General features: G+C 61.0%; 1 protein-coding gene across 2 annotated transcripts in view; it reads right to left on the bottom strand.

Annotated features, from left to right (window-relative positions):
• Positions 1–4,405: 4,405 nt before the first annotated feature.
• MAST3 (microtubule associated serine/threonine kinase 3) overlaps positions 4,406–11,236 on the bottom strand; it is a 25,712-nt gene continuing 18,881 nt past the window's right edge. For both annotated transcript variants that reach the window (XM_088527149.1, XM_088527148.1), the window contains 15 exons: positions 10,947–11,155; positions 10,495–10,633; positions 10,142–10,274; positions 9,826–9,991; positions 9,331–9,432; positions 8,819–8,941; positions 8,530–8,639; positions 8,215–8,369; positions 7,817–8,040; positions 7,462–7,662; positions 7,019–7,245; positions 6,810–6,932; positions 6,156–6,292; positions 5,676–5,857; positions 4,406–5,523 (listed from right to left, as the gene is read on the bottom strand). In XM_088527149.1, the coding sequence (XP_088383275.1) occupies positions 4,406–5,523; positions 5,676–5,857; positions 6,156–6,292; positions 6,810–6,932; positions 7,019–7,245; positions 7,462–7,662; positions 7,817–8,040; positions 8,215–8,369; positions 8,530–8,639; positions 8,819–8,941; positions 9,331–9,432; positions 9,826–9,991; positions 10,142–10,274; positions 10,495–10,633; positions 10,947–11,155 (3,349 nt within the window). The remainder of the gene's footprint in view (positions 5,524–5,675; positions 5,858–6,155; positions 6,293–6,809; positions 6,933–7,018; positions 7,246–7,461; positions 7,663–7,816; positions 8,041–8,214; positions 8,370–8,529; positions 8,640–8,818; positions 8,942–9,330; positions 9,433–9,825; positions 9,992–10,141; positions 10,275–10,494; positions 10,634–10,946; positions 11,156–11,236) is intronic.

The following is an 11,236-nucleotide window of genomic DNA, read 5'->3' as shown; positions in this document are numbered from 1 at the left end:
ACGCGCATTTCCCAAGGGTTTTCCGGAGCCCCGGAGGAGCCGTTCGGAGGGAGAGCGCGCTCGGCACGCAGCAGCCTGTCCGCGGCACCGCGCCAGGCCCCGCTCGGCACAGGGAGCCGCTGCCAAGAAGATTCCAGCTGGGCCGGCTCCAGGCCCGCTCCGCTCGCGGGGAGGAACCTCGTGCATCTGCGCTCGCTTGGGCTGCACCGAAAACCCCACGCGTTCGACGGCTAAATACCCCGGTAAACCCAGCGTGCAGCACCCAGGAACAATCCCTCGATTCATTAGCTACCGTCAATACTTTCTTTGTTTAGCACGCCGCTTCGAAACAACAACAAAAACGTTACAAGTCTTTTTTTTGTGCGTGTCCAGCAGATAAATAAAAGCATCTTAATGTCCAAAACGGCGTTTTGGCGCTTTTCTACTGACTTGCGTGCTCAGTTCAAAGTGCAGCTTGACTGCAAACAAATGGTGCTTTCCCTCCAGCGAGGCAAAAGAATGTATAAACAACAAAAAAATCAGGCTTGCAAAGACCTCCGCAGCTCCAAGATTTCCCAGTTACATCAGATCTCTCGCTAGAAGAAAATGCCAAATCGAACACAAACTGCTGCGTGTCAACGGGCTGCAGACAATGGGGATAAACCTTTCTTTTGCTAGCAAAAAACCCTAACCAAACAAACAGGCAGAAAGACAACAGGACGAAGAATGGAAATTAAAAGAAGGGACAACTGCCCGTGACTTTTTCTGAGCGAAGCAGCTATTGCTGCGGCTTTTCCGACCCCTGGGACTTTGGGAGCGGCGGCGCCGAGAGCTGCTGCTCCGGGTGAAGGCGGCTCCCGCGGCCTCTCCCGCTTGGCCAACACTGTTTTCACCTCATTTCTCCCCAAAAGTCGCCTCTGCTGCGGCCCGAGGAGCAGCAGCATCCGCCCCCCAGCTTTCCCTGCCGGGGGGACCGGCACCTATTGCTCAGGCTTGGATTTCACCAAGTCTTTTTCTCTATTCAGCGAAATCCAAGGAACTGAGGGAATATCAGAAACATTCCATGGAAAAATAAGCATTAAGGTTAGCCAGGATCCAAGAAGGGGAGTAAACCTCAGCCTTGGGGCGGCCTAGGGAGACACTTGGAGGTCCCCAAGGACAGATCCGTGGCTACCTGCAGAGCCGCTGCAGGACTCCTCCTGCTTGGAATTTTCTCCTGCTGTTTGACTATTGCTCCAGTTGCATCACCTCAATGCCACACTACTTATTCCCTGGGATATCTGCAATTGTGCGGAGCCTCGGGGGGCTTACATGACCATTTATTAGATGCTACTTTCATCAAACGAAGCGACCGACCAGCTGCAGATCCCGAGCACGTCCCGGGCCGCCAACATCAGGACAGCGCCCGAGGGAACCGGGCCCTTTCATCTTGAACCCCCCTGCGGCTCCGCCGTTGGCGTTTTTATCTTCCATTACTCCATTTCAGCAGATCCAAGCAGCGGCTCCGGCGATTCCCAGAGGGATTACGAGAGCCCTGATATTATAAATAGTCTTTTCCCCGCACGCAGGCGCCAGGGCCGGGCGCGCTGACACGGCTCCAGGCGCTGCGCTCCGCATTCCTCCGCAGCTGCGGCTTCCTCCGCCAGCCGGAGCCTTCGTGCGGCCGGGAGGGAGGATTTGGGGTCGTTCCAGCGGCTTCGGGGCGGGGAGCGGAGCGCGGCCCCGGGCTCCCTCCCGGGCACGGAGGGGCGGCGCGGCCGGGGAGCGGGGCCCCCCGCGCGGCGCCCCCGCTGCGGGGATCGGGATCCCCCCTCAGAGCGGGGAGACGCGTCCAGGGCGCCAGGCCCGAGCGGCCCCGGCGGACGAACGGCCCCCAAAGAGCGGGGAGGGGACGCGACGACGCGCGGGCACAGCCCGATCCCGCGAGCCGCCCCCCGGTGTCGCTGCCGGTGCCGGTTCCGACCCACCTCAGCGCCCGCCAGCCGCACGCCCCGCTCCGCTCCAGCCTCAGCCCGGCGCAGCCTGGGAAAGGGCCCGAGCGCCCCCGGAACGGCCCGAACCCGCCCCGGAAAGGCCCGAGCGGAGCCGGAGAGCAACGAACCTCTCCGAGGCTCTCGGTAACTCCGCCCCCTCCCACCCGGCGCTGCGGGCTGACGTCAGCGCCTCGCCGCGCTCCTTCCGCCCGAACCGCTCCGGAAAGAGCCGAGCGCAGCGCGGCGGGAGCAGCGCGGCGGCGCCGCCTAGTGGCGGCCCGGGGGGCAGCACCGCGCGCGGCACCGGCACCAGCTGCATGGATCGGGCACCGGGACCGAGCACCGTGCACGGGGCACCACGGACCGGGCACCGGCACCGGGCCATATGGATCAGGCACCGTGCATGGGGCACACGAGCTGCACCGGGCACGGTGTGCCAGGCACCACACAGCAGTTTCACCCGTCGAAGAGGAAGCCACGCAGTGGGTCGGATCAAGGAGCAATTTTAATGCAACATAAGATTTTTCCGCACAACACCCGTGCCCGCCGCCATCCTGTCGATCTGAAGATGCAGTCCGTAAAATTCCTCTTCCTGGCACGGCTTTGCACGCCGGCGGCGCTCGCTTGGGGCAGGACGGCTCTGAAGTTGCGCAGGAGAAGCCGTGCGCAAACCGCGCGCTCCATGGGGCAATTCCAGGGATCCAGGAGCGGAGCGGAGGAGCCGGCGGGTTAGCGCCCTTGGCAAAGGCGGGCGCTGCCGCGAGCCGGACAGCGCCGGTGGGAAAGCCCCTACATGCATTATCCAATGTAAACATTTACATCATAGAAAACGTTAGAAACAGGGGGAGGAGGGGGGATGCCAGGCTGGCCCTTACTTCTTCAGAGGAAAAGAGCTACCAGGACGACGGAGGTGGAATTTAGAAATTATTACAAGGGGGAGGTTTAGAAACACAGATTGGGGCCCACTAGGGGTTTTTTTCCATTGGAAACTGGCTTTTCCTTAAGGCTCGGGAAGATCCATACGCAGCAGCCGTGTGTCCCAGGAACGCGTGGGTGGAAACTGCGGCACAAGAGATGCCAAAGCGCCGCCCCGAGCCCTCCTGCCTCCCAGTAACATCTGCCTCACGTCACTGAAATGACCCAGCGGCCAAGGCTATTCCAACCGGCTCCAGGTCCTTGGGAAAGATCCCGGGAGCTGGGCGAGCTGGGCAGCAGAGTATTTGGTCACCGCTGACTCCCTGCTTTCTCTAAAATAAAAACTGATGCCCTGAAATCCGCTGGACCCTTCTCCAACGAACCCTCCTTAGAAGATGTGGACCACGTTGTCTTTTCCAAAGAAAATGTGAACCGAAGCTGATGGCAATCTGCCTCCGCGGGGCTCAGAGCAGAGCTGCGGGGCTGGGAGCAGCCTGCAGCACCCGGAAAATGCCAGCTGCTAAAAATAAAATTAATAAAAATTCTTTTTTTTTTTTTTTGAAAGAGCTTTGCTACACCTACCTAATTGCCAATACGAACTACACACCAGAGGTACCTTCATATACAACTTAGACGACTATTATTTGGGGCATTTTGCTGGGGGATTTTTGGTTCTTCTTGCTTTAGGTTTTGCAAAGGAAAGAAAACTGGGTGCTGAACCACTAGGAACCGTGGCCGGAGAACTCATCCTGAAACACGGCCGGCGCTGGTCCTGCTGAACCACTAGGAACCGTGGCCGGAGAACTCATCCTGAAACACGGCCGGCGCTGGTCCTGCTTCCCGGCGCTGTGTGGAGCGGGATTCAAGGGATTTAGGGAAGGGAAGGGTGAGCAAGGCTGCAAGCTCAGCTTGGGAAGGGGCATTAAAGTCTAAGGGCTCTTCCAGTGTCACCTCTGGGCTCAGGAGAACCCCAGGGTCCTTCCGGACTGCGTGCGAATTAAACGCATTAAGGGAAGAGCAAAGACCTGCGACGTCTCAGGAGGGGGAAGACCCCGGCCCCAAGACCACAGCAGCGCAGGAAGAGATCTCAGCTTAAATATTATTTTTAAAGCACATCTCAGAACTGGTTTTTCCTTTGGTGCTGAAAACGCCATTAACAAAGGGGGAAAAACGAGTGGTTCTTTGCAATATTAGAAAGCCAAGTGCCTTCCAGAGGTGGGCTACAAAGCCCTCGGGAAAGGCTGGGATACGGCCAGCTGGGATCGGCTCAGACCCCTCCGGCGGCCTCGCAATGCCTCTGTTTAGCTTATAAAAGTAATAAATTAGTTTCGATATTTGCATCGAGTCCCTTCTATTCACACAGGTCCAGGCCCTGCCAGGGAAACGCTGTTGCCACAGGAAAAGCTCCCACATCTCTACAAAAATATGGACATCTTTCCAGTGAGTACAAAAGCCTCCTGTGAGGAAAATCAGCGGGGGAGAAGGGTCCCCGCAGGGCCCGGCGGCGCCGCCTCCTGCTCCGCTCCTCGGCGCCGGCATCACGCGGCGGCGCCGCCGCTTGGCGCTGGCCCACGGGCCTCCCGTGGCCTCGGCGGGCGGACGGGGGGCCCGGAGGCCGCGGGCTCCCGGCCTCCCCGCGGCGGCAGCCCCCGGGGCCCGCCCGTTGCCTCCCCGCACGTCCGGCGCGAGGGCTCCCGCCGGGGGCTCGGCTCCCGGGGCCGCGGCGCGGCCGCGCTCCGGCGCTCCGCGGCGCTGTCCGGGTGCTCCGCGTGGAGCCTGGCCAGCAGCTGGATGGGGTAGGAGCCCTGGCATTCCCACTCGGCCGCGCCGAGCTCCTGCTCGTCGCTCTCCGATCCCTGCACCGCAATCTGCGGCACCGGCCCGGGCTTCGGCTCTGCCGCGGGGTCGCTCCGGCGGGATGAGCTCGGCCCGGCCTCGGCCCACGAGGCTGCGTGGAGGCTCCGGCGCTGCGGCGCGGGCGGCTGCTCCGGCCCGGCCTCGGCGCCCTCTTTGCTTACCGGCAGCAGCTCGGGCTCGTCGAAACTCACTTCTTGGACGGCCTCTTGCTTCTTGAAGGAGTCGCGGCGCTCGGAGAGGTTCAGCCTCCTCATGACAACCACCTCTTGGTCATGCCTGTCCCCCGGCCAGTCCCGCATGCGGCATGTCCCGGCGTAGCCGTGTTCCGCGGGCCCCTCGCCCTCTCCCAAGGCCTCTCCTGTCCTGTCAGCCGGAGGCGGCTCCAGCCCCAGCTTGCGGCTGCCGACGGTTCTCTTCTCCGCCAGGTACGTTGCCATCTTCTCCGCGGACTGGACGCGCTTGAGCAGGGGGGACCTGGGGCACTCGGCGCTGCGCGGCCGAGAGCCGTGTCTGACCATGGTGGGGGGGGACAGAGTCTTGCCCTGGAAGGAATGGACGTTTTTGGGGTACCCAGGCAGCGGCGACGGCGAGCGCTGGGGGGAAGGCGGCCGCTGGGCGGAGCAGGGGGTGCAGGCGAGGGGCGAGGGGGGGATGCTGCTCGTGGACTTGCGGCGTCCCACCTTGTAGCGCTGCCCGCCGAGCTTGGGCGCCAGCCCGTGCAGGGAGCTGGGGCGGACGTGGCCGGCCGGAGAGCCGGGGGTGCTGGAGGAGGGAGAGGTGCTCTGCGGGGACGCGGCATCTGCCACACAAACAGAGAGGGGACACGGTGAGGGAGGCGGGGACGCGTCCCCCCGCGATGCCCATGGTGCCCCCAACTCCTAACTCCTGCGATAGGAGCAAAGCTGCACCCGGGAGCTCGCAGGCAAGGGGACGGGGACACAGGGGACACACCTGGGGGCAGGTCTGGTGCGGGGCTGCGACACGGCGTCGGGGGGCCGGGGGACAGGCTGTGCGTGGGTGACTCCGGGAGGCTCTCGCTCGAGGACAGCGAGTGGTGGAGGCCGGAGGAGAAGCTGCGGCTGGTGTGCAGGACCGTCGACTGCTTGGAGATCTTCTTGAAAAGGGATTTCCTCCTTGGAAGGAAGCAAAGGCCATGGGAAGGGTGTCCACGGGCAGGTTGGTCAGAAACAGCAGGAGCTGCTCTAAAGCTACAAACACCCTCAGCTTCTTTAAAGCCAGCAAACCTGCAGGTCTGCCAGTGCTGTTGGGACTATCCCTGAGCAGGCCACAACCTCCCACCTCCGCGCTCCGAGGTGTCCGAGAGCACAGCCCGGCGCACCAGGGGAACGTCACCCGAGGAGGCGGTTCCAGGACGCATCTCAGCTCCAAGACACCCAGGAAAAGTGCCAGTTTGTCTCCGTTTGGACTCACCTGTCCTGGTTGTCCCTTTTCCTGCTCTTCTTACTCCTTCGGGCCATCCTAGTCTTGGAGCTGTTTTTCCGTGCAGGACCAATTTTTATGGATGTATTCTCCAGGGCAGTGGTCCGCAGCGCTACTTTATTGCCGCTCTGAGAGGAAGAACGCGGGGCATTGCAACACGCTGCACACAAACGGCACGTTTTAACCCGAAACGCGGGCCTGCATCTCCCACCCCGCTGCCCACAGAGAGGACGACGCGGCGAGCGCGGCTGCAGGGCAGCTCCGAGGGCATCCGCAGGAAGCCAAGAGCCGCAGCCTGCCGGGGCTGCAGCGCCGCAGGTAAACGAACGGGATACGGGAACTCCCCTCTTGCTGCTTCCCGGGCGCAGGAAGGTGCTTGGAGGAGCCGCTGGCCCGGGATGCCCGGGCAGCTCCGCAGCGCTCAGAGCCGGGCGCCGGGAGCATCGTCTGTGGAGGAGAGGAGCCTCCGCTCCCGGGCTCTCCAGGCCCCCGCTCCCGTGCTAGGGATGGAGCTGCCCATCCTCTCCACGGCCAGGAGCTGTTGCTGCTCCAGGACTTGCTGGGCCTGATCCACACGTTGCGGGGCCACAGGCAGGAGCTGTGTTTAGAAAGCAGCGGCTGCGGAGAGCCGGGCAGGCTGCCTACCTTCAGCAGCAGCTCCACCACGTCCCTGTGGACTAAGCCCAGCACGGACTCCCCGTTCACGTGCGTGATGAGGTCACCCGCTCTCAGCCCCGCTTCCTGGGCTGGGCTCCCGTCTTCCACGCTCTGAAATTGAAGTGTGGGGACTCTGTTCAGACACGGCCCGTGTCTATCGGCGTGCTGGGGCCGCGCGGTGCTGCCGTGTCACTTACCCACACCATGTGGTGCACGGCGTACACGTCGCTGTCGCCCATGTACACGCGGATGGCTCGCAGCGTGAAGCCGTACTTCTTGCCCGAGCTGTGGATGAGGATGGGGGGCCGCAGGCTGGTGATGGCGAGGGAGGAGTCTCGGCTTGGGGACGAGTCGCGGGACGACGGGTTGGAAGAGAGGGAGTGGGGGGAGATGGGGCTCATGAGGGCACCGCTGCTCAAGTCGTCTGCAAGGACCAGAAGAACGGGCTCATCCTGGGGGCCTCAGCACCACAGCCCCCAGAGACCCGATCCATTGGACGCAGTGCAGCGTGTGCTCAGCCCCATGGCAAGGGCACCAAACCCTCCCAGGCGGCTGCAGCACCTGCCCTGGGGCCAGGGAAAGCCCCACAGCAGCTGCCCCAGCAGCATCAGCTGCTGAACAAACACAACAACCCACCAACCTGACGTGATGATGAGGGACAGGGCTGAGACAGAGGCAGACTTGGGCACTCGGCTGCCCGGTGAGACTCTCTGCTTGTCTGACACGTCCTTCTGGCTGCTCAGACGCCGGCTGCCGCCTGGCTCCAAGCCCCGGGGAGTGGAGTTCTTGGTGCCAGTGCTGTTGCTCCGGAGGCGGATGCGGTTCAGGCTGACGAGATCAGCTGTACAGAGGGGAGAGGGAAGGAGAAGTGAGATGGCTGAGGACACACACGGGGCAAGCAACGTCCCTCTGGACCTACAACCAGACAGGACTGCGCAGAAGAGCTTGTGCACATGGGGAAAGCAGCTCCACAGCAGCGTCCGGTGCCTACGCACCGGATAATGCCGACGGCTTCACAGGTCCCCCTGCGTCGGGATCTCCCAGCACAAACGTGGGTCTCTCCGGCTTGGAAGGCGCCAGGCAGGGGCTTTCGTCTTCCGAGGAGAAGGCAAACTTGGGCATGGTCTCGAGGCTGTAGGTGCTGGTCAGAGCGGCAGGGCTGCGGCTGCGCTCGGGCTGGGTGTACGGCGTGGAGCTGCAGGACGTCCACGCGCGCAGCCTGCGTAGCGAGAGAAGAGGGCTCAGGACCCCGGCGGCCACGTGAGGCAGCTGCTCATGATTCACTGCCACGTGCTTGGACGTGTTCCTCCGTGACCCTCTGGCAAGCTCACGGCAATGTGACAATTCCCTCAAACACCTCCGAGCCGCGTCCTCTCCAGCTCGCAGCACTCACCGGGTCTCTGGGACCACGGGGCGGCTCTTGTCCTCATCTCCCGAGCTCCTGTCCCATCGCTCTGTCCTGTCCTCTTTCTCCTCGCTGTGACTCCGTTCCGAGGATGACAGGCTGAGGTTGGAGTGAGTTGCCAGGTATTCGGAGCTGCTGTAAACCTGAGAGAAAGGCCAGCAATTGGAAAGCAGCAGAAACCTGGGAGCAGCAGCAGACAGTGCTGCAGGATTCCTCTGGCTTCCACGGGACAGTCAGCCAGGACAGCAAGGTGCGTGTCACCCCCCAGCCTGTCTTTAGATCAAGGAGGTCAGATCCAAATACCTTGCTGAAGCGATGGGAGCAGGAAGAGAACTGGCCAATCTCCACAGACGATTCCTCATCGTTGGTTTCTTCATCCTCTGAATCCAAGTGACGGTACCTCTCGGAGCGAGCTGAAAGCAAGGACCACAGAAATGCTGGCTGAGAGATTTGGAAACACAATTAAATTTTATGACCTAACCCAGGTTGTGAAACAACCAACTTTATCCAAGAAATGTTCATCTCCTGCCAGAGCATCTGGTGTGCAGCTGGAATAAAGGATGCACAGGGAGGGGAATGGATTTGGCCTCACTGTCAAAGTAGCTGGTGTCATCCTCTGACTCGAGCTGGGGGATGAATTCTGCCTTCTGCCGGAGCAGCCCGTTCCAGTCCAGGTGCAGGAAGAAGGAATGGTGCTTCACCTCGTGGGCACCGCCTGGCACGCAGAGGAAACGCGGGTTAGGAAGGACGTTGGCACAGCCTGAGACGCCAGCTCTTGCTCTCAGCCAGAATGGCAAAAAAACAACTCATGTGGCCCCCTCTGCCCCACACAGCAAACGGCCTAAGACAGGATGGATCTGAAACCTACACTAGCCTCTGGCTTCCCAGAGCAAACCCTGGCCAGCAAGGATCCAATAACCTTAAAACAGCAGGACTTACTTTGGTTTCTGCAACACAAAAGCAAAAGCCTTGACATGAACTAGTTGTGTGCCAAGCACCTCCCAAACAGTGCTCAGCCCAGGGTCATGCAGCCATCTCAGGGGATGGCCCCACGCACGCCAAGGGCCGCAGCCCTGCCCGGCGTGGCGCGCCGGCCGCGCGTACCGGTGCCCAAGCGCTCGAGCGGGCACTGCCGCAGCAACCGTGTGATCAAGTCCTGAGCGTCGGCAGGAAGGGCCTCATCTCCTTCAGGCCATATGATTTCATCTGAAACAAAAGCGAAAACAAGTCTCGAGTCCTTCCTCTGCTGATAGGAGCAGATTGGGCTAATACAGCTGGGTCAGAGTGCAGAAGGGAGAGTTGGCACCAGGCTGGGCACAGGAGTGACTTGCAGGCAAGAGGAAGATCCACCAGGAACACTAGCAAAATAAAGTCAGCCTCCCAAATCAGCAAATCCAGGCTCCAAAACCATCAGTGACTTTAAACTGAGCCTCACACAAGGTGGCTGCGATAAAGTCTAATTAAGAGTGCTGGGAAGAGGATAAAACTTCCGTGGGTGCAAAACCAAGCAAGGAAACACTGAGCACGTAAAGGAAGGGCCGGGCTGGGCACAAAGGACAAACTAAGCAGGCAAACTGCTCCTGCGCGGCCAACACTCACCGCTGATGACCTGCCCGAAGAGCTCCTCGGGGGTGTCTCCAAAGAAGGGGACACAGCCCACCAGGAACTCGTACAGGATGATGCCCATAGCCCACCAGTCGACAGGCTTCCCGTAGCCCTGGATGAGGATGACTTCTGGAGCGATGTACTCCGGAGTGCCACACACCTGCATGGGAACAAGCAGCGCTGCCGATGCCTCCGCACCCTCTGCAGGAAGCCAAGGCCTCTGCAACGGGCCTGGGGTCTTTGCCACACGCCCCAGGCAGCCTGAATCCTTTGCCCTAAAGCTGTGAGTGCTCAGGCATCCTGGAAGTACCTGCTTGTCCATGAACTCCCGAGTGTCCTTCTCGATGTGCCCCTCGTACAGGTTCGTGGTCATATTCATCAGGCCAATCTTTGACAGACCAAAATCTGTGAGTTTGATGTGGCCCATGGAGGTGATCAGCAAACTGCAAGAGAAGACAAACACACAGAGCTGCAGCTGGTCCTGAGCAGGACCTCCCAGCACCCCAACCCAGCTGGATGCAGGAGTACAGAAGGAGAAGGAAGGATATGGAAACCAGATCTTTAGACATCAGCATTCACTTCCCAAAACACAACTTCATTCCCCTTTATCTGCCCAGCTCAGCCCCAGCCCACCCCATGCCCAGGCCTGCCCCACGTCCTCACTTGTCAGGTTTGAGGTCCCTGTGCACGATGCCGTAGTTGTGGAGATATTCCAGCGCGAGAACGGTCTCCGCGAAGTACATCTTGGCCATGTCCACGGGCAGCGGGCCCATGTTCTTCAGCAGCGTGGCGCAGTCCCCCCCTGCGGGAACACGGCCCCTCCTGAGCACGTGGGGCTCGGAAAAGGGAGAGAAGCCACCGGGCAGGGTTACCCCAACTGCCCAACAAGCTGGCAGGGCTCCCAGCACCAAGGGAGACCCTCACACCCCACCTCGGAGCAGCCGTCACCCATGGGTACTTGTGGGAAACCCTCTCCTAAGTGAGCAGCACCTCTACCACCTTCATCAGCGGTGGTGCTGGCGCTCAGACATCATGAACGGTCTCTCCGTTGGCCTCAAGATTGGCCAGTGTCACCTTTCCCTCTCCCTGCTGCGGCCTCAAGCCCTTGTCCTCACCTTCCACGTACTCCATCACCATGCAGAGGTGCCGCTTCGTCTCGAAGGAGCAGAACATGCTGACCACGAAAGGGTTCTCCGCAAAGGTCAGGATGTCCCTCTCCACAAACACCTGCTGGATCTGGTTCCTCAGGATGAGGTTCTGCTTGTTAATTTTCTTTAAGGCAAAACGTTGCCGCGTCTCCCTGTGCCTCACCAGGTACACAGCTCTAGGGGAGAGCAAAACCACGTGGGCCTCAGAACGTGTCCTCCAACGTGCAGGACCCATCGCACAGGACACATGGGACAGA

The sequence above is a fragment of the Tinamus guttatus genome, unplaced genomic scaffold (genome assembly GCF_059628265.1).
Source record: "Tinamus guttatus ecotype Peru unplaced genomic scaffold, ASM5962826v1 Tinamus_guttatus_pri_ptg000261l, whole genome shotgun sequence".
Lineage (NCBI taxonomy): Eukaryota > Metazoa > Chordata > Aves > Tinamiformes > Tinamidae > Tinamus > Tinamus guttatus.
This window is presented reverse-complemented; position numbering and strand designations above follow the sequence as displayed.